This window comes from Trichomycterus rosablanca, chromosome 15 (genome assembly GCF_030014385.1).
Source record: "Trichomycterus rosablanca isolate fTriRos1 chromosome 15, fTriRos1.hap1, whole genome shotgun sequence".
NCBI lineage: Eukaryota > Metazoa > Chordata > Actinopteri > Siluriformes > Trichomycteridae > Trichomycterus > Trichomycterus rosablanca.
The window spans coordinates 13,039,120-13,063,202 of record NC_086002.1 but is presented as its reverse complement, the minus strand read 5'-3'; the positions used below and the strand labels follow the sequence as shown (position 1 = coordinate 13,063,202).

General features: G+C 37.5%; 2 protein-coding genes across 2 annotated transcripts in view; one reads left to right on the top strand and one right to left on the bottom strand.

Annotated features, from left to right (window-relative positions):
* Positions 1–24,083, bottom strand: part of ubac2 (UBA domain containing 2) — a 78,931-nt gene that overhangs the window by 36,549 nt on the left and 18,299 nt on the right. Inside the window, exon 4 of the mRNA XM_063009743.1 lies at positions 23,821–23,927. Coding sequence (XP_062865813.1) covers positions 23,821–23,927 — 107 coding nt within the window. The remainder of the gene's footprint in view (positions 1–23,820; positions 23,928–24,083) is intronic.
* Positions 11,970–13,082, top strand: gpr183b (G protein-coupled receptor 183b). Its single transcript, XM_063010778.1, has one exon. It carries the CDS (start codon positions 11,982–11,984, stop codon positions 13,080–13,082), a length of 1,101 nt encoding a protein of 366 aa, XP_062866848.1. The 5' UTR covers positions 11,970–11,981.

Sequence of the window (24,083 nt, the reverse complement as noted above, 5' to 3'; positions counted from 1 at the left end):
TTGTTAAACATATACATTGGATTAATTTGAATAACTGTAATGTACTTGAAGTGTGCACTGTGTGAACAGTATTATCTAGTTCTAATCTAGACAATATCTAGAAAATATCGGTATCGGCTCGGGATCAAAATTAATGATCGGGAACAAAAAAACGTGATCGGGACGTCCCTACTTGCAATGTATACAGTCTCAATTGTAAGTTGCTTTGGATAAAGGCACCTGCTAAATGGTAAAAATGTAAATTTCTACGTCTTTCTTCTGCCAATCTGCTCACTCCATTCAGATTGCTAAAAGACAGTATGTTGAACTTAATGAAATAGTATAAATGGTTTGTCTCAAAAGACATTGAGTTTTTCCCATAATGATGTATGGGAAACCTGTTAATGCGTTCCATGGTCCTGTGGACTTGCATATATTTTAAGCTAATGTAAAATAATGGGGTTGTTTTTAAAACGTACACACTGAAAATAACACAAATATAATATAAAAACACTGAAATAAAAACTGATTCTTACGATTACTCAGAACCCCGAGCTGTAACACAAGTTTAAAAGTGAAACAGTGAGAAAAATCCAGATAAACACAGATACATGTGGAGCTTTCAGAGTGAATCTGACGGTTATTCCACACAAATGCAGATTCGTCTTATATTCGCACTTTGATGACGTTTCACCGTTCAAGCCGAGTGCTGAACAAAACGACTGTTCATTGTTAATTTGAAATTAAATAAATTAATTCTTAAAAAAACAAACTGAACATGTTGAGTTTAAAGGAAACGTTGAGTTTAAGGATGCAAATTTCTCGAAATAAAATTCAAAGCACAAAAGTGTGCAAAAAGGTCAGAAGGTCTAGCTATCTAAGGTAAATCTAAATACTAAAGCATACAAACACATTGTACAGAGCTGAGCACCAACAGTGAGAGGTTTCTGCAAAAGGCGAGGTCAATTAAAAACAACCTTTCTGAGCCTACCAGCAAAAACACTACATCAAGACCAATGTGTGATATCACACCAAGAGGAACCACCTAGGCTTATATTTTACATTCACTTTCTATAAGCCTACGCAGGAACCCGAGATGCAGGGTGAGAAACCCACATTTCTGCCCCTGCCAACGCCCACTCACAGTTGTCAAACTTTAAAAGCAGTTGGTGGAGGGGGGTGGGGTAAACTTGAAAATTGCAGGGTCACACCAAAATTGCGATCAATCAGACAATGACAAAATAAATCAAAAAAAAAAAAAAAAAAAAAAAAAAAAAAAAAAAAAAACCTCCACATTTAAATACTGCACTTATTACAGACACTATAACATTTTTACATTCTAGTAATGGTAACCATTATTTAATAAATATCAACCGATAATTGATAAAGAAGTAATTGTTAAGCTAACAGTACACTGATCAAGACCATGACATTAAAACCACCTCCTTGTTTCTACACTCACTGTCCATTTTATCAGCTCCACTAACCGTATAGAAGCACTTTGTAGTTCCACAATTACTGACTGTAGTCCATCTGTTTCTTTGCATGCTTTGTTAGCCCCCTTTCATGCTGTTCATCAATGGTCAGGACTCTCCCAGGACCACTACAAAGCAGGTATTTCTTAGGTGGTGGATCATTCTCAGCAATGCAGTGACAGTGACACGATGGTGGTGTGTTAGTGTGTGGATCAGACACAGCAGCGCTGCTGGAGTTTTAAAATGCCGTGTTCACTCACTGTCCACTCTATTAGACACGCCTACCTAGTTGGTCCACCTTGTAGATGTAAAGTCAGAGACGATCGCTCATTCATTGCTGCTGTTTGAGTTGGTCATCTTCTAGACCTTCATCAGTGGTCACAGGACGCTGCCCACGGGGTGCTGTTGGCTGGATATATTTGGTTGGTGGACTATTCTCTTCCAGCAGTGACAGTGAGGTGTTTAAAAACTCCAGCAGCATTGCTGTGTCTTATCCACTCATACCAGCACAACACACACTAACACATCACCACCATGATCCACCACCCAAATAATTCCTGCTCTGTAGTGGTCTTGTGGGAGTCCTGACCATTGAAAAACAGCATGAAAGGGGGCTAACAGAGCATGCAGAGAAACATATGGACTACAGTCAGTAATTGTAGAACTACAAAGTGCTTCTATATGGTAAGTGGAGCTAATAAAATGGACAGTGAGTGTAGAAACAAGGAGGTGGTTTTAATGTTATGGCTGATCAGTGTATATCTGAATTAAGGGTGGAATTAAGGGTGGATCTTCAGATATCTACATCCCAAGGGGCGCATTCATATGAGAAGCGGCTAAACCGCGAGCCTCTACGCAAACCGCCGATTTGCTCAGTGCTTGGCTTGGGCGGTGCAGTAAAACATCATCAAAATGCACCACGACATGAATATGCATTTGTGTGAAATAACTTTCAAATCCACTTTGAAAGCATCCGCATGTATCTGTTTTTAGAAGTGGTTTACCTCACTGTTTCACTTTAAAACTTTTGTTATAGCTCGGGGTTCTGAGAAATTGTGAGAATCAGCTTTTCCAAGAGAGTCTAAAGACTTATCGTTAAAAAAAACTGCAGAAGCCCAACAGTGGCAACTTTAAGGTGGTGGGGACTGAACTGACAACCTTCTGATCACTATTCTACTACCTTAACCAATGAGCTACCACTGTCCTTTCCAAGTTCCAGATAAGCCAAACTAGGACTTAATATGACATTGAGGCACGACAGATAATGATGCTTAGCTCCAGTAACCAGGGTTTAACTCCCACTGTACAGTAACACTAACTCCATTACCATCAAAGAACATCTTTATATACAAATAACCATAAGAACAAAGTACATGGAACAGTGGTCTTTTTGAGAAGTCAGCAAGAAACTTCAAACATCAATGTGGGATTAAAGAAAGGCTGTTAAAAAAACAGCACCCTAAAGACACTGAAAAAGACTTCTGAGTTTTGTTTCTGAATAATTCAAAATTAAACAGGCTATCAGTGTGTTGGAAAGGAAAATATGATTCTATTATTTCAGTGCAATAGTACCAACTGTTCAAAACCAAGACTTTCACTTCTCTAGTAAACGATCACAGCCTCCCTCATGACATGAGAAGTAAAAAAAAAGAAAAGAAAGGAAGTGATGTGGTTTAGCGCTTCAGCCTCGTTGTACATTCTGCAAAGGATAGCTGTGGTCAGAGACAGATGTGCCTACAACTATACAACAGTATAAAATATTCACGTTATTTATGAAAAATAAAAAAAATAAAAAAGATACTGAGTTGGTCTGAGATGTACTAGGAACTGTCCGTTATCTGATGAGATAGACATAGAGCTGTACATCTGCTTGGTAAGTATTTAAAGCATTGATTTTAGACTTGTTTTTAGGCTAAATAAACTAATGAGGAATGAGGAAAAATGTTTAATAAAAAAAAAAATGTAAACGTGTGTTTTACTGTGTGAAAATGAGAGGGGAAAAAAAATCTAATTTAAAATATAATGTCAAAGTAAATTCGAAATATTGAGGAAAAAATTTTATTACAAAAAATACAACTTTAATAAAACAAAAATTAATTAATTAATAATACCAACCAGAAAATAAGAGAAACAAAAAAAATTAATTGTAACATGTCAAATTAGATTTAAACCATTGAGGAAAAAATTTTATTACAAAAAATAAACCTTCAATAAAATGAAAACTAATTAATTAATAATAACAACCAGAAAATGAGAGAAATAAATAAATTAAACATATAATGTCAAAGTAAATTTAAAATCTGGAGGACAAATTTTATTACAAAAAATAAAACTAATAAAATTAATTAATAATAACAACCAGAAATAAGTCAAGACAAGCTCACCAAAATGTAAACTTAAAAAGAAAATAGAAGCAATCCAGTCACTCTTTAAATGGAAAAAAAAAAAAAAAAAAAAAAAAAAACTTAATGGGGTTTTGCTTATTACAGTTTTGTTTTTATTCATACTGGATTATTTCAGAAGTTATTCTAGTTATTACTCAGTGTCTGAGTTTTGGCGGGTTTTACACCTGCACACACTCAGGAGAACACGATAATGACTAAGACTTCTGAACGGGGCTTTATAACCTTGTCTCATACATAAATTCTCAGTTAGTAGCAACATAGATTTTAATAAAGTGATCCTATCATGATCTATCGAAGCAGCTGTTTTACCAGGTGGCATCATTTATTATTAACATGATGAATATTTTAAAAACAAAATATATTTATATTTATTTTTAAATGTCAAAACAGCTTTGAAAATGCTGTGTCTCGTTTTTAATAAATATAAGAAATAACATTGTTTTGTCTGGCCGCGTCTTTTGTTTTGTCTGCTCTGTGTGTTGCGTTGATGGATTTTCGTGTGCTTTAGTTATTACTTGTGAAAATGACACCAGGATTTTACAGCCCTGTTGGGCGGCACGGTGGCTCGGTGGGTAGCACTGTCGCCTCACAGCAAGAAGGTCCTGGGTTCGATCATTAAATTCATTATACTGATCAAAATCCTTGATTTTCAGGATGAGGTGTTACATAAAAGTGTAGTCAAATCAAATGTATTGTAATTGAATTTGGCTTCCAAATGTGACAGAAGAAAAGCAGTTTACTGAATTGTTCAGATCCGAATGAGCTCTTTTCAATTACTACCGGCTCTGAAAAAAATTATTGTTAATTACTGTTAAAGTTAATTATTGTCTGTATTAAACAGCATATTTAAAATAAATAAAATTCAATTCGTTCGGATTTATTCAAATATTGCACATGTCTACAGGGCTAGCTGAATCCTGTTGATAATTTTGAGCCTAAATAATTGGAAAGCATACTTGACTGACCAAAAAACCTTCACAAATTTAAGCTCTTTCACACATGTTTTGTGGGTTTTTAGAAATATAAGAATATCTGCAGCATTAAAACTTAACATACAGCAACTTAGATTGTTAATATAGTGCTGTAAAAAGTCCAGCAATGTCATTTAACTTCAAGGCATTTTATTAGTAATTACGGGCGGCACATGGCTGAGTGGGTAGCATTGTCGCCTCACAGCAAGAAGGTCCTGGGTTCGATCCCAAGGTGGGGCGGTCTGGGTCCTTTCTGTGTGGAGTTTGCATGTTCTCCCCGTGTCCGGTTTCCTCCCACAGTCCAAATACATGCAAGTGAGGTGAATTGGAGATACAAAATTGTCCATGACTGTGTTTGATATAACCTTGTGAACTGATAAACCTTGTGTAATGAGGTATAACTAACACTTCTGTCATAAATGTAACCAAAAAGTGCAAAATATGATGTTAAAATTCTAATAAAACAAACAAACAATTGGTGATTACAGTTGAAGACAGCTGGGTTATTACATGTTATGGATCATGTAAACAGGTATAAGTTGACTGCATCTATTACAAACTACATGGAAGAGTGGTTTCTTTGCCAGATATCACACTGAAACCACCACATACAGGTCAACCACGATTTAGTAGCTTCTGAAATTTGGTCAGTTTTGGAACAGGTATCACTGACCACAGTCAAGCAAGCTTTACATCACTGTGGGCTTACAGGTTGCCGCAAAAGAAAAAGTTCCCTGCGGTATGCACAGCGGTCTCTAAGCTTATAGTCTTACAAGAAAATTTGGACATGATTTATCCCTGGTAAAAATGAATTTAAAACAGTGTTTGCAGAAAACTAATTTCTGCAAATTTGAATGCACAATTACTGTTTATTCACGTAATTCAATAAAGGGGCGAGGCATGTGCAAGTTTAATATTTTAGATAGATAGATAGATAGATAGATAGATAGATAGATAGATAGATAGATAGATAGATAGATAGATAGATAGATAGATAGATAGATAGATAGATAGATAGATAGATAGATAGATAGATAGATAGATACTTTATTAATCCCGAAGGAAATTAAGGCCTCAGTAGCAAGTTACATAAATCAAAAGTCAAAAGTAATAGTCGACCTAATTTCTCAATGGTGCGACTAAAAAAAATCTGAGGTCGCACCGGTTATGTCACCCAGGTTATGTCAAGCCTTGGTCCGGAGACGGCATCAGATAACGAGCTACATACGATTGACTCCGAGCCAGAGCCCACTGAATTAAAAGGGGGAAAGTGTATACATTTCGAAGAGAGTGGCTTGACCAGTTTCTCTGGCTAAGATACAGTAAAGCCGATAATATAATGTATTATATTAATGTAATATAATATTAACATAATAATATAATATTAATGTAATATAATGACTGCAATGGAAGATAGTCCATAAGACATCGAGCCATGAGATGTTCAGTTTGAAGCCCTTAAAACACTTGCACTTTTAATTTAGATTTTCTTTTTATTTCATTTACCTTGAGATGTTTTAAGTTTAAATTTCAGCTCAGTGAAGCACTTTAAGCACCAACACTTTTTCAGTAAGTTACCTTTCTTGTAGAATTGTGCTTCAAATAAAGAACTTTATGTTGACCAGATTGTTAGTTAATCATTTACAAGTCAATATTGCCTATATGGACAGCGATTAAAAAAAAAGAAAAAAAAGTGAACCTGTAAAACTGCGGTGTTAAATGCGATGCGGTAAAAAATTTGGGTGCACCTAACTTTTGTGCTGGTGCAACTAAATAAAAAAGTTAGGTGCACCAGTGCAACCAGTGCAGAAAGTTAGTCTAGAGCCCTGAAGGTGTTATTTCGGTTAACATTCTAAGGCTGGTATAGATTACAAGTTAAAAGTTACAGCTGTAAAATATAAATTATAAACTAAATTATAAAGTAAATTATAAAGTGAACCACAGTGCAAATATAAGAAAATGTAAGAAAATATAAGAAAGTGTGCAGATTAATGTACAAAGGTGCGGATGTGCCTGTCTGTGCATGTGCACACGTATGTTTTAATGTATTTAGAATTTAGCAATGATTAGACATTATGCACTGAGTACTATAATTAAAAAATAAACATTATATACACTAATTAATAAATATTAGATCAGAAGCATAGAGACGGCTAACCGAAATGCAAAAGTAAAAATAATTCTAGAAATCCTAGATCATCTTTAAAGAAATCCAGACAACACAAGGTGGTGGAAAAGCCCCCAATGAAATACCCCAAAGACTGGATAATGATAATTCCACCGTTAACAGAGATTTCTTAGCTAGAACATAGGTACTGGTCTAAACCAGTTAGAATTGGGATTTGAAGGTCTTACAGTGCAGTTGATGCACTTTTTGTCACACACACCACCTTCCAGTAACATTTCATTGTAGCAGTTTTCTTGGAATATTCGAACGTGACTACTGGCATCATGCCCTAAGCATATCTACACATTCATAGTATCAATGATACTTCTAGTGTAAATTAAAGTTTTTCGTTAATGAATAAATCAATGAGAGTTTGCATCTTACCGCCTTATGTTTCGTAGTCATGCAGCATTTAGGTTTATTTCAGAAGTTATTCTTGATATTGCTCACTGTCTGCTTTTCGGCGGGTTTTACATCCGCAGACACTCAATGAACTAATAAATGACTCATAAATGTCTGAGACAAAATTATAAAGTTCAGCAAAGTCAGACGTCTGAGCTGCAAGCAGTGTAGCTTTCAATAGAGTGATCCAAACAGTCAATCTAAACAGATGTTTTTACCAATTACCACGTGTGATTTTACTCCAAAAATGAATAAATAAATGAAGGTAACACCCTCCATTTATTTGCAACATGAAAAATCTATAAAAAAATTAAATAGTGTTGAAAATATTCAATCATGTCATTTTAATAAATATGATGGACTGGGTTAGGGTTAGGGTTTATAGTCTGAGTATTGTGCTTTGAGATATTTTGTCACTGGTTTTTAATAATCATTGTGTTGATGGAACTTTGTATTTTAAGGTTATTCAAATATTCATAACCACAGGACTTCTTGCCTCTTTCCGTAACTGTTGAGAACGACAATGTTTACTGATGTAGCAGCTTTACTTACAATTTGCAGGTTTTCTAACTCTTTGAAAACCATTTTACCAATTAAATAAAAACTGTGCACAAAGGAAAATGCCATATAATAAAATCAGTAAAATAGAAAATTTTTACAGGAAGGTCTGAACCTCTGCATAAGACTATATATTTACATTTTAATTCTATGCTCTCAATACAAAAAGTCTATGAATAAAAATAAATAAATAAATAAATAAATAAACAAAAGTCTTTTATTATTAATATTATTTAAGAAATAAGTTAATTGCAATGATGTCTGTTGTATTTGATTATTAATTATTTAATAAGAATTTATCATTTTAAACAATTAAATGTATTTTAATTGATAAATGTTTTAAATATTTTGTATGTATGTAATAAGTGTGTTTTTATTTAATTCCTAATTCCCTTAATTTCTATTACCTATATGTATTTAAATGTATTTGAAATGTATTCTATTTTACTGGTAAGCAAGTTATTGTTATTATTAAAATTTTTAGCGCGTCCAATTTTTACCCAATTGCATTACGCTTCCTCTCTACTGCTGCTTACCCCGTTCTGATTGAGGAGAGCCGTGACTAACACACGCCCCCTAACACACGTGACTAACACACGTGTGCATTAGCCGACTGCATCTTTTCACCTGCACGAGGCAAGTTCATATGCAGAACAGCCTTGTGCACAAACAGCCACACCCTGATCAGCATTATTCCTCAACCCTGTGCAGACACCATCAATCAGCCAGCAGAGGTTGTAATTGCATCAGTTATGAGGTCCCTATCAGGCTCCCTACCTGGATGAACAACAGCCAATCGTTGTTCATATAGCCGCCCAGCCCAGCCGGATGGCAGAGCTGAGATTCGATGCGATGTGTTCGAAATCCCAGCTCTGGTATTATTACTAAAATTTTACACCACAGTATTTATAAAATATATAACAGGCTAGAATTTCAGGCAAAATTATTTTAAATAAGGAATTCATTTACTAAAAATACACATGGTTCTAAATAGCAGAGATTAAAAGATTATATGTTGTAATTTTGCCTTAGATGAGTTTGTTATAATCATTTGGTTTAGTTTTTATTAAATTCATCTTGCTGTTCTATTAAAAATCTGTTTTTTTCCATAATCTGTCACTACTCAAAATCGTTTTGAGTAACACAGATATTCATCACTTGTTACATTAGACACATAGCTCCAGCATAAAAGTAAGAAAGTGCAAACTTTATACAGCAAAAATGTCTAGACTTTGTGACTTTGTGTCATTCTCTTAAAATTGTGTGGACCGAGATAAACAGTAGAGACGTTTTTTTTTTTTTTTATTATTTTTGTAGGGAGTTATTAGTCAGTAGTTATGTACTTCTTTTTACTTGCTATCTTTTACTCTATATATTAGAATCTAAAACATATAACTTCTGTTCTTACTATTTAGATCATAATTTAATTATAAGTAAATTATTTCAAATTATAAATCAATCAAATCAAATCTTAATTATAACTTCAGAGTATTATAATTTGTTCACATTTTTAGAATCAGTCTATCAGGACACAAAGTCAAGAACGAAATTTAGTGCACTTCAAATGTAGGTGAAAAGGCAGGGAATCAATTCTACAATATGAGTCATCGAGAAATGAGTCAACTCTGAAGCCTTAAAATGTAAAACTGACTTATTATTCATGAGATCAAAAAAATAAATCAATAAAAGGGGATCGAACCCAGGACCTTCTTGCTGTGAGGCGGCAGTGCTACCCACCTGTGATGTGACTATAAAAGTCATTTGATGAAGTCAGGGGATAAATAAAAATAAAATAATATTTCAAACACTTCAACTCTTTCTCTGAATAAAATTTAGAGCATTATTAAGAAGTGGAAAGTGTGTTGCACCACCAACCACTTTTAAACTGGATTACCAAGCTAGGGAAGATCGATCACTACAAATCATAACTGAGATTGGGCAATATGTGCATGTGACTACAATCTCACAAGCTTTACACAAGGCTGACCTTGAGTAAAAAGCATGGCAAAAAAAGCTTCTTCTAAAAACAAGCATCACACCGAGTCTCATTAGCATATTGCAGATCTTGATTCTGAGTGAAAATTAGATTTATGGTCAGATAAGACCACAGTTGAACATTTTGTACTGAACTATAAGCGTGTTTGGTGAAAACCAACCACAGAGCATGACCCAAATGATATCATACTTACTGTGAAGCATGGTGGTGGCAACGTTATGTTGTGGAGGTTTCTCTACAGTGGAAACTAAGCAACTGGTCAATAATTATTGCTGCCAGGTAAACACAAATTCTTAACCAATCAACACAGTGCCTTAACAATAGGGAGGTGAGCTATAAGTAGCACGTGTACCACAGTTTAAGAACCACTAGTTGAGGCAGTAGAGCCTGAAAATACAACCCCAAATCAGAAAAAGTTGGGACAGCATGAAAAATGCTAATAAAATAAAAACGCAGTGTTCCTAACATTTACTTTGACTTTTATTTGATTGCAGACAGTTTGAACCTGAGATATTTCATGTTTCATATTTCTGCTCAACTTCATTTCATTTATTAATATACCTCCATTCCTGCATTTCAGACCTGCAACACATTCCAAAAAAAGTTGGGATGGGAGCAGTTTAGGGCTAGTAATGAGGTGAAAAAACTAAATAATGATGTGATTCCAAACAGGTGATTGTAATCATGGTTTGGTACAAAAGCAGCATCCAGGAAAGGCTGAGTCTTTGATGAGCAAAGATGATCAGAGGATCTCCAGTTTTTCAACAACTGTTTAAAATATGTTTGTCAAAATATGTTTAAACACATCAGCTGATATAAGCACATGGGTGAGGGATTACTTTGGCAAACCTTTGTCAAGCACTACAATACAGAGTTACTGCACAAATGCCACTTAAAACTTTACTGTGCAAAAAAGAAGCCTTATGTTAACCATGTGCAGAAGTGGTGTCAACTTCTCTGGGCTCGGAGGCATCTAGGATGGACCATCTCACAGTGTATTGTGGTCAGATGAATCAGCATTCCAGGTGTTTTTTGGAAAAAATGGACGCCGTGTGCTCCGGATCAAAGACGAAAAGGACCATCCAGACTGTTATCAGCAACAAGTCCAAAAGCCAGGGTCTGTCATGGTATGGGGCTGTGTCAGTGCCCTTGGCCCTTGGCATACACTTCTGTGATGGCAGCATTAATTCAGAAAAGTACATTGAGATCTTAGAGCAACATGTGCTGCCTTCAAGACGTCGTCTTTTCCAGGGACAGTCAGCATTTTTCAACAAGGCAATGCAAAAATACATGCTTCACACATTACAAAGGCATGGCTGCGGAAGAAGAGGGTACGGGTACTGGACTGACCTTCCTGTAGTCCTGACCTATCCCCAATAGAGAATGTGTGGAGAATTTTGAAAGGAAAAATGTGACAACGACGACCCCGTACTGTTGCACATCTTAAGACGTGTTTGCAGGAAGAATGAGACAAAATAAAAGCTGAAACATTAAATCACTTAATATCCTCAGCGCCAAAACGTCTTTTAAATGTGGTGAAAAGGAATGGCAACAACTGTCCCAACTTTTTTTTCATAAATGAAATTAAGTTGAGCAGATAAAATATAAAATATCTCAGGTTCATCCTGTCTGCAATCAAATAAAAGTCAAAGCGAATGTAAGAAAATCTGTGTTTTTTTATTATTTGCATTTTCTATGCTGTCCCAACTTTTTCTGATTTGAGGTTGTACATTTTTCACTCTAACAGAAATGCAAATTTCTTTCTACATCACTGATCATTATGCCTGTAGAAACTACAAGAACAGTCTTATGTTTCTCAGTTTGGGTAATTTTAGGAGCATGAACTTTCATATTTAATTTGAAGTACTGCAAACGTTAAAGTGTATTCCAGCCACCTGTCAGTACTTGAACTTTGACCTGCCTTTAACATGGGTGACATGGGCACTGATGTTCTAAAAATGTTTGCGACCTCCTGATACCAATTTTTATTTCTCCTTTCAGATTCACATTCACAATCACTGCACGACCATGTCAGCGCCGGCAATCGACTCCGTATCGGAAAATCTGACGTGCACTGACCTGTACGCCCACCGCACAGTGGCGCGGGTGCTCTTTCCGCTGGCCTACTCGATCATCTGCCCGGTGGGAGTGCTTGGGAACGCCCTGGCGCTGCACGCCATCTTCTGCAACTTGGCCAAGCTCAACTCCAGCACGCTGTACTCGGCCAATCTGGCCGTGTCGGATCTGCTCCTGTGTCTGGCGCTGCCGATCCGAGGGCTCTACTACGCTCTGGGATTTCACTGGCCCCTTGGGGAGGGGTTATGCAAGGTCACGGCACTGCTTTTCTACGTTAACTGCTACGCCGGGGTCAATTTCATGACCTGTCTGGCTGTGGATCGATTCGTCGCAGTGGCCCTGCGCCCCAAGTTGGCGGGGCTTAGGAACATGCGGAACGTGAAGTTAATTTGTTTGATGATGTGGTTGGTGGTGCTGGCGCAGACTTTGCCATTACTGAGCATGCCGATGACAAACCAGGAGCCCGATGGCACTATAACCTGCATGGAATATCCTAATTTTGAGCACAAACTTGAAGGCCTGCCCTATATGCTGATTGGCGCTGTGGTTTTAGGATTTGGAATACCACTGGGGACGATCCTCATCTGCTACTCGGTGCTATCGCGCAGGTTATGGCTAGCTGCCAAGGCTAACCGCCTGACTGAACGTTCTGGGAGGACTCACAAGGCAAGGACGGTGATTGCCGGCGTGGTTCTGGTGTTCGTCGTGTGTTTCAGCCCGTACCACGTCGACCTGCTGCAGTACATGATCCGGAAGCTTGCGTACGAGCCGGACTGCGATGAGCTGCGATCCTTCCAGATATCGCTGCACGTAACAGTGTGTCTTATGAACTTCAACTCGTGCCTTGACCCGTTCGTTTACTTCTTCGCCTGTAAAGGCTACAAGAGGAAAGTGCTCATGCTTTTGAAGAGGAAGGTCAACACTTCGATCACCAGTGCAGGACACAGTTCACATGAAAGTTCAGGGACTCAAGATCAGCAAACTATTTTTTTCAGAGGGAACAGTCACCAAAGCAAACTCACAGCCCTGAATGCCAGAGCGAACAGCTCCTGAATGTGCGCCCTAACCCGAGTCTTTTACTTGTGCTTTTTACTGTTCATAAGTGCCAAAAATACAGGGTGTAAGAAAACTCTTTAGGCCAGGGTGGGTTATTAAATTCACCTGCCATCTGGCCGGTTGAATCATCCTGGCATTCCTACTAACACCAACTCAAGTTCTTCCACACCAAACTCTCTCATCCATGTCTTTATGGACCTTGCTTTGTGCACTGGTGTGCAGTCATGTTGGAGCATGAAGGGGCCATCCCCAAAGTGTTCCCACAAAGTTGGGAGCATGAAATTGTCCAAAATCTCTTGGTATGCTGAAGCATTAAGAATTCCTTTCACTGGAACTAAGGGGCCGAGCCCGACTCCTGAAAAACACCCCCACACCACTTGGCACAATGCAGTCAGACAAGTACCGTTCTCCTGGCAACCGCCAAACCCAGACTCGTCCATCGGATTGCCAGACGGAGAAGCGTGATTCGTCACTCCAGAGAACACGTCTTTACTGCTCTAGAGTCTAGTGGCGGCGTGCTTTACACCACTGCATCCGACGCTTTGCATTGCGCTTGGTCATGTAAGGCTTGGATGCAGCTGCTCGGCCATGGAAACCCATTCCATGAAGCTCTCTACACACTGTTCTTGAGCTAATCTGAAGGCCACATGCAGTTTGGAGGTCTGTAGTGATTGACTCTGGAGAAAGTTGGTGACCTCTGTGCAATATGTGCCTCAGCATCCGCTGACCCACGCTCTGTCATTTTACGTGGCCTAACACTTCGTGGCTGAGTTGCTGTCATTCCCAATCGCTTCCACTTTGTTGTAATAGCACTGACAATTGACTGTGGAATATTTAGTAGCGAGGAGATTTCACGACTGGACTTGTTGCACAGGTAGCATCCTATCACGGTACCACGCTGGAATACACTGAGCACCTGAGAGCGACCCATTCTTTCACAAATGTTTGTAGAAGCAGTCTGCATGCCTAGGTGCTTGGTTTGGATGGGTGAGTGAATACTTTTGGCAATATAGTATATATATATATATATATATATGGGTCAAAGACAAGACGTAACTTTTTAGTGTCCCCACTTGATAAATAATATACAATTATATTAATATAAGTGGATATACCTTCAATCTACTCCATTTGTACATCTTTACTGAAACTTAAAGTAATTTTTACAGAAAATGTATGATTTTTGAAAAAATAACCCTTGAAACCCCCAAAATGTAATTCAGTGCAACGGTCCCCCTACCTCTTTAAGTAATAAAACATTAAGAAAAAACTAATTAATCTTAAGTAAAACTGAAAATTTACTGCTTTGGCATAATTGTACAAATGTCATGTGTGACATATTAAATAATATTCAATCAGATGTGTTTTTTAATATTAATAATATTCAGGATACTTTCAGTCCCCATTTTCCCAATCTTCAGTTGTCATTCAGTACAACGTTAATAAAAAGCCTTATTTTAATATTTGATCAAGTTACTGCAGTCATGTGACCAATTATAACAACAAAAGAAAACTCCTGGGGACCCTTCAGCACACACACGAGGTCAATGCATTTTAACATTATGTGATAAAAATGTATTTTTACTGACACAGTACATTAAAGAACAAAACTGAGTGTCATTCAGTACAACACAGAAAACCTAATATTACGGTTAATCTTGTAAACAAACAAGGTTATTAACATTTAAATGTGAATATGTGTAGAAATGTCTTTGAGCTAAGGTCAATGTTAGCTTTGGCTAACCACTGGGATAACTGTAAAATGTGCTAAAGTAAAATTTCTGTCATTCAGTACAACAACAGTCATTCAGCGCAACAGAATTTCGCTGTTGCACTAAATTGACAATTACATTGTTATACTGACTTTATAATGTTTTAAAATTATTTTTTAAAGCAAAATTGAAACAGAAATTCCTTTGTGTGGCCAAATCCACTTGATGAAATTTACTACCTTAAGTCTGATGTCAAAATCAAAATCGCAGAACTAAAGCCATGTACAGCAAGAACCTCAAGGTTAACAACAAAAGATAAAATGTGACTTCAAATGGTTTTCACTGCTGAATGAATTTAGATTTACTGCAGCAACTTTTTCAAGTGTTATGACACAAATTCTACACTTCCACACTGTTCTGGTGCCTTACAAGTTGTTATGGTGGCTTTATTAGCTATGTTTTAATATTAAAATGCTTTATGAATATATTGAAATGCTTTAACAGCAACCATTTTTTCATGCTATGACAGGACTTCAAATGATCTTATGTTACATCACTTTTATGCAAGTTTCTTGTTTTATTTCAGAATAAAGTTTACGTTGTTGATTGCCTTACTTTTTTCATGATGTAGTTTGTTTGTTTGTTTATTAGGATTTTAACGTCGTGTTTTACACTTTCGGTTACATTCATGACAGGAAACGGTACTTTATCTTCACACAAGGTTCATTAGCTTTATCAAACACAGTTATGGACAATTTAGTGTTTCCAATTCACCTCACTTGCATGTTTTTGGACTGTGGGAGGACACTGGAGCTCCCAGAGTAAACCCATGCAGACACGGGGAGAACATGCAAACTCATGATGTAGTAATATTATAACACATACTTGCCACTGGTGTGGCATAATTTCATTCTACTACTGCTACTTTAATCAATAAAGAACTTAAAAACAAATTAAGTCATGAATATTCTGATGTAACAGGATAATTTGGAGTATGTCATTCAGTGCAACATAAAATCATCATACAGTGCAACAAAAACATTTGCTTAAAATAACTGTAATAAGTAATTATTATATATTTTTTTCATGTGAATGCAAGAGAATCCAGGCCTGCTTCATAGAAAACGTCTTGTATACAAATAAACAAAATCCCAAGACGCATTAGAGTACAAACAATGCACAGAAAATTTTAAACAGATTAAGTACAGTTTCTTCTGAGGTTTTAAATCTTTTGTAAGAGATATACTAAACTTATAAATTTGAAATGGCTAAGATTGTTCCTTGTGTGTGTATTTTTTCATAAATTGGTCGTTGCACTGAATGACATTTTTGTGCCCTTGTTGTGTGTCAACAACACTAAAATGATCAAATAAGCAAAATGCCGAGGAAAAAAATACATATTTACATAGGTGACACATTCGTGCACAATATGAAATGAAAAAATTATACAATTTAACCATTTTATTTTTTTGGTACTTGGAACACCCTATTCGCCTTTCACCCATCTATCTATCTATCTATCTATCTATCTATCTATCTATCTATCTATCTACAGTATATATATATATATATATATATATATATATATATATATATATAAAACCATCATGCTATGGATATGTTAATAAAATGTGTTCAAGACATTTGATGGAAATGGAAACTTTCAGTCCATTGATGAATGGTAAACAGAGACATTTAAGCATTAATGTAGTTTTTAAACAGATGTTGCAAACAGTGTAGTATAATATACCTATGCTAAACTAGGGCTGAAAGACTGATGAGACCTTAAGTCTGTAATTCAAAGTATGTATTAGAACTGTAGGAATGAATTTTAGCATCATGTTTATGTACATTTTTTAAAGCAAAAAATAAAAATGGTTACGATTTCATGTTTACATCTCACGTCTAAAATGTAACCGCATTCTGAATGTATTATTATTATTATTTTTCCATCCTTGAACTGGCTCTGACAGCCAGTATTACAAGTAAAAACGATAGATTTAAATGTCTAAAACATTATTAAAAAAAAAAAAAAAAAATTAAATACATCTCACGATCCCTCCTATTTCTTGGTGACCCAACGAAGGGTTGCGCCTCCTAGTTTAAGAACTGCTAATCCAGAGTTACTATCAGAAAAAGAGAATGGTAATCCAGGCACTTCTACGACCCATTTAACAAAATGTTGCATGTTGATGGAATTGCTTCTACTTGCAGTTTTAACAGGAAACAAATGACTTCTCTATTTTTGAAATACTGTCTCTGGTGTTACTACTGGCTTTGATGGTGCAGCTTTAATGGGAGTAGCAACAATGTGATTACCTTCTGTGTGCCTAGAGGATTCAGTATGCTCTACTATAGAGGGAGAACAGAACCAACAACAATTTTAATTATCAGCAGGAGTAAATTCAGGCTGTATTCCAGCATACTATTCTAATGAACAGTAGGCTAAATCAAGTTAGTGCACTACCAGTGGTGTTAATTGCATTTGAACTGAGCCTATTTACTTAGTATATGGTCAAAAGTATATGTTTAGTATAAAGAGTTTTCAAATATAACATAATTAAGTCAGTAAAAAGCTACATTTCATACTGGATACACATAGCGGTTTATAGCCAAGGTCCATGTAGCAATGCTTTATACTGATTAAACAGAACATTAGGACCATACTGTAAACCTTTCATGACAATACCTATTGCGAACCAACTGTGCATGGCAGTGTCAGGGATATCAAACACTGGGCTGATCTGAGTTACTCAAAGTTGACAAGCTGAATGCAGCAGATAAAGACCTGAGTGAACTTCATCAGTGCCAAATCATTATGGACAGACAACTTGGTTAAAGTATTTCCAAAACAGCAAGAGATGCTCATGGGCAGCTGTGTTGAGTACAGTGGTCTGACATAGGACAAGCCACAAACCGACAGGTTGTTAGGTAACCAACACTTTATGATAAAAAGAAAAAAGAAAAGCTACTGTGGCTCAAATTGCAGATCATATAATACTGCTGATAAGGTGAATGCTTCCCAACATACAATGCATCAGACGCTTATATGTAATGGGCTACTCCCTACACTCTTAAAAGCACCTATAATGGGCACACTGGCACTGGAACTAGACATCAAAGCAATGGAAGAAGGTTGATTGGTCAGATGAATCATGTTTTCTCCAAGATCATGGACGGCTGTGCATGTGTGCATTGTTTACCCATAAGAGAGATGCACCAGGATGCACTGTAGGACGATCCACCTCACAATGTACAGAGAATGAAGGACCTACGGATAACATCCTTGTACCAGATACAGGACCAATACATGTCCTGTGGAGTCCATCTGTTTTGACAGCACATAAGGTGGGTGGTCAGAATATTTTGGCTCCTCAGTGTATGATACATGGCAGAGCTGTGGAAATAAAATGACCCTCTCTTTTGCCATTAGTACCATTTTTCTCACACAAGTACTCTATAAATGACAACAGTGTAGGGATTTATAGATGACCGGCACTGTCTTTGGTGGTATTATAGCACAGATTTAATGATTTGTCTATACCATGATATAATTTTGGTGAACCAAAACTTGAACCATTAGATCCATGTGTGTTTATCTTTGTGCAGTGAACTGGGGAGCATTGCGACAGAAAAAAATGTGCTTTAGGTACAAAAGCACTGCAAGCCGGCAGCTGGATTCTTCACATCCTGTGTGAAACAGTTTAACGTCATTATTAACACTGTGGTTTTTCTTTCTGCTATTCATGTGAATAGTCCAAAAGTGGTGATAAAAAGACAAAAAGTCAGTTTATTATATACGTAACTGTTAGATTTTTGGAACCGGAAAACAGAAACTGCTGCCATTCTGGAACCAAACCTGATGTGTGTATGTGTATCTATGTTTTTTTCCCCCCCTGGTACCCAGGTTTCCTCTCATCTCTCAAAAAATATGCAGTAATGTGTGATGACTTGGACAAACCATCAAGTTCGTAAAAATTTATGGAATTCATAGCCGCTCAGGTGGCGCAGCGGTAAAAACCCACGCTGGAACCAGAGCTGGGATATCGAATACATCGTATCGAATCTCAGCTCTGCCTTGCCACATGAACAACATGAACAACGATTGACCTGTTGTTCAGGTGGGCGGGACTAAGCCGGATATGGGTCTCTCTCTGTCAGACTGGTGCTGGCTGATTGGAGGCGCCTACACAGAGATGGGGAAGGAGTGTTCTTAGGGTGTGTCTCTCCGTACACAACGCTAGGTGGCACAACACTCGTCAATGTGTGGGTGATAAGGTGCATACGGCTTGCTGTCCACGTGTCAGAGGGGGCGTGGGTTAGCTTCGATCTCCTCGGTCAGAGCAGGGTATAGGCTGAGGAATTCAAGGAATTAGAACATCAAGAGATCTGGGAGCTCAGATCCTGTACTCCACTGTCATTTGCTGCTAAGAGTCTGAGAGAAAGAGCCCTACAAAGCCTGAGTGAGCATAGGAAGAAACTCATTACACACGGACAACCAGACTAAGCTTCCAGTTAGTGCTGGACATTATGGTGGTACATTGGGTATACCGGTTTTCATTCCTTGTGCGGTTTGGATTTTTCATATACCGCCATACCACTGCATAGTTAATGCAACAGCAGTAGGCTTCAATAGGACACAAATAACATAATAATGTTTGCTGCTAAAAGCTCTATGGAGCGTACAAAATCAAGTAGAGTCCAAAACCAGCGAAAACTAAAACAGTAAACAGAAGACAACAAGGATTATACACGGTAACGGTTAGATTCAGAAATAAGGAGCGCAAACACGATCTGCAAAACAGTTCAAATAAGAGTCACTGAATCAAACACAGCCGAACTGAATCACAACTCCGGAGCCGATGAGCGCGATCAGGATTGACTGACTGGGGACATGTGATAGTCACGTGACTGTGGGAGCATGGGAATTGTAGTCCATATTGTTAGAAGCAGAACTTAAGACCTCCAGCCACCCCCCGGAGTGATTACTTGATGCCCCCCCCAGCCTAGATACTGATACAGACTCACTTCACAGGCTTGTGTTCCTTTTAAGAAACCTGTAAAGAACTTTTTGTAGTTTTGCACTTTTCCTAATGTAAGGAGGTTCTGCTGCACAATATTTAAAGTAAGGGTTGTTTGTGAGCTATTTTTTATAAAGGATATAGCTAATTAAGATTTCTATTTTGTTTTCATTATTGTTATATCGTTATTGTTATAAAGTTTGAGTCTTTTGAAATGATAATTATAGGTGGTCGTAATCGACAATTGGTAATAATATTAAAAGAATCGAAATTTTTTGTTTTTTGCAAAATCGCCCAGCCCTATCGGCAGTTTAGAACAGCAGTTTAAAACATTATATACTGTATGGTTTGTCGAGCCACAGCTGTTGCAAAAAAGCAAACGGTTGAGCGACATCTAACACAGTAATAATCCATCTATGCGAGGACACAATTCTTCTATAGACAGTCGAGAAAGAAGCTTTTAGAGCAACACTGAATTAAAACACCGGATTCAAGGTACTTCTTAACGGGGTGAAAATACCTCAAATCAGTTGCTATACCAACGTTATACCAACAACACAAAAGCAAGCTGGAAGCCACTTTTCTACAACAAGTTGTACAGTGGAGTTTGCAAACGTCATTTAATTGTTATCTAAGGGTAACAGACTCGTCCATTGGATTGCCAGACGGAGAAGCGTGATTCGTCACTCCAGAGAACACGTCTTTACTGCTCTAGACTCCAGTGGCGGCGTGCTTTACACCACTGCATCCGACGCTTTGCATTGCGCTTGGTGATGTAAGGCTTGGATGCAGCTGCTCAACCATGGAAACCCATTCCATGAAGCTCTCTACACTCTGTTCTTGTTCTTAATCTGAAGGCCACATGAAGTTTGGAGGTCTGTAGCGATTGACTCTTCAGAAAGTTGCCGACCTCTGTGCACTATGCGCCTGAGCACCTCAATGAGCACCTTTGTTGTCAGAGGAGAAAGATAATTTACCGAAGGTTTATGGACACGTTATTTTACCTAACACTGATCAAATGAGTATACCAGGTTTACAGAGGTTATTACTCACTTTGTAACTCACTTTGTACTACTGTCCTCAATAATCTGGATAAACTGGATAAAAAGTATTGTAGTAACTCCAACTGCAGCTATTTTTACCATGAGGTTCGACTACAGGCAGAATATAAAAAAAGATTCCTACAGTATTTAGGAATTCTAAGCAGTGGTTCTTAAACCTTTTGCCTTGCGAACAAACAAAAAAAGTCTCTGACCCCCCCACCTCAAACATTAACCATGCCGTAAAACGGAAAGCAGAAGCTAAGGTGCCACAAATATAAAGCTTTTTTTAACAACAAGAAGTGCAATGCAATAAAAGACATTAAATTAAATAAACACGGTCGGGCAGCTAATTTGTGAAGGGATTAAAGAGGAAGGAAGAGGACAGGTAGAAAATGCATGTACACAAACACACTTGTGCATCTTTTGCGCAGTAAGTCTTGTATTAAGATGCTTCTTCATTTCGACTGGTTTTAAACTCTTATTGGCCAGAACATCACAGCAAACACACATTGTGGGTGCTCAGTTTCATTTTTTAATTAAGACATAAATTATTTCTGATAGTATTGATGCTGAGTGAAAGATTTTTCTTATTCTCATGAGTTTTATGCAAGGCCATAACCAAAAAGTCTGTCTCAATTACGGCTGCCACGTTTGGTCGACCTAGTCGATGACGACAACGTCAACATTTTAAGTCGATGCATCGTTTTTAAAAGTATTGGGAAAGGAGTGCGGTAGAGGGTGTGGCTCTCCGTACACAGCGCTGTACTGCACTGCACTCGTCAAGTGTAGGTGATAAGATGTTCGATTGCTGTGCATGTGTCGGAGGGGGCGTGGAGCAGCCTCGTCCTCCCCAGTCAGGAGCAGGGACCAACATTAGTGAGAGGGTGATTGATGGGCAGAAATTGGATGCGCTAGAGTGGGGAAAAAAAGGGGAAAACGTAAAAAAAGAAAAAAAAGTATGTTTATAAATTATCCTTTTTCATTTCTACAAAGTTTCCATTTAAATAACTGTTCATATGATTTCCCTCATCAATGTGTGGGTGGCAAAAATGCATCCGGCTGCTGCCCATGTTTCGGAGGGGATGTGGGTTAGCTTCGATCTCCTCGGTCAGGGCGGGGTTCGGCATAGACAGAAAGGAAGCACGACGCAAATTGAACAATTGGATGCGCTAAAGGGGGAGAAAAAATCGTACCGTGAACCCAGTATCGTGAATCGTATCGCATTGTGGATAGAGTGTATCGTTACATCCCTAATTATTAATGACAGCACAATTACTTCTAAGAATAACAACAATAGTTTGTAGATTATTTTCCTTCATTTCTTCTTCAGTTCAACTTCTTAGAAAATCCATTCTGCTATGGGAGTTCATTAAAAACCAAAATCATAACCTGACAATATCCCAACACCTGTATTAACACAAAAATGACATCCTGACCAAACACGTGAACAGACAAGCTCGCAAGGTCTCCAGAAGCTATAAAAGAAGCTTGCGAATCACATGATACACAAAAGGAACCTTACGACTCATTTGTTAACTACACCGTCATGAAGTTCCTCATACAGTATCACTGGAGCAAATCGAATATGGAGAGTTAGAGGAACATTACTGTATGACAGTCTCTCTCTAGTGGTGAACATAAATATGTGCATTTATTCTGACGTCTTCTGTATTTTAAATAGGGCTGGGTGATCAAAAATAATATCTCGATATATTTTAGCTGAATGGCGATACACAATATGTATCTCGATATTTTTTCATCCCATAAGGTAATAACAACAAGACACTTCTGAGACAAAGCTAAATGTTCCAAATACTAAATACCAAAACATTTTACAGGCACTTTTATTATTATTCATGCTGGGGAAGCTTCACACAGGAACTATTTTTCCTTTAAAAAAAACAAAAGACAAAAAAAGAGCTATTCTAAGAAAAGGTTTGTTGTTTTCTAACGTCTCGCCTGTTGTGTAATGTGAATTACAAATATATTGTCTGGCCTTTAAGAATGTTAAGTGTACTATAGGGCGCAGGGAGCGAGTGTGTAGGGAACGTATCAGAATTTATCTGATCACAACCACGTACAACATCCAGTACAGAAATCACTCCCCATAATGTTTGATTTTTACAGATAGAGCAAATACATGCACATCACATATACAAACACACAAGTCAGAACAACAGGAGACGCACCGTTACGTTATTATTACTTTCTAAACACGTGCATACACTGTTTAAAGTAAATACGTGCATGTCAGCGCGTGCATGCGCTCGTGTTTGTTTATTTCCGTTTTCCAATGTTGGTTTTTAAAACGAATAATGACTCGTTTTCTTGTTTTTCAACTTTGGGATTTAAAGTGAAAAACGAATGACCAAAGGTACACGGAGCTGGAACCTTTTGTCTGGACTTGTTTTCGGCATTCTCTACAGAATACATCATTCTTCTGCTCATCTGACACTTCTCCACCACTGAATCAGAACCGTCTCCAAATAACTGAGCCATTATTATTCTTTTTACTAAGCAGCTCCTCAACAGTCTCCATGCTATCATGGGAGCTTTACTTACAGAAATGTGTTCTGACTGAGGGCAGAAAGAATTGGCGGTAGGGAGGGCGGGGCGAGTTGTGTTCAGTGAGGGAGAGGGGCGGGGCAGGTGAACATGTGTAGAGACAGACTGGGAGAAGAGAAAGACGAACTGTCGGATCTAACTGGAACGCAACATCTATATCGATATACGCGATATTGTCTTATCTTATATCGCGTATGAAAATATATCGATATTTTATAATAATCTCGATATATCGCCCAGCCCTCATTTTGAATATTTAGCATTTTATGGGCCATCGTCACGAAAAGTATTTTTAAAAGCATGCTTAAAATGTGCTTAAACCACAAAAACAAAAAAGCAAACGCAAAATTTAAACTCATGTTGACAAATCAAGCAAAGTTTGGTAGGAACTTACAGTCCGGCTGGTAGCACGTCCACCTGCAGCTCAAAGATGAAGTGGAGAGCCTCGACCAACAAGAAGTCCAGAAATCCAGAAAGAATCCAGGTTCCAAACAGAAAAGACTAAAAATATAAAAGATGCCGTTTTATCTATTACACATAATTAAACTAGTAAAATGAAGTAAAATAAACAATCACTGCATGTGTGAGAGTGAAAACAAAGAATTAAGACTTAAGACGCTATTCATTTATTTATTAGGATTTAACATCATGTTTTAT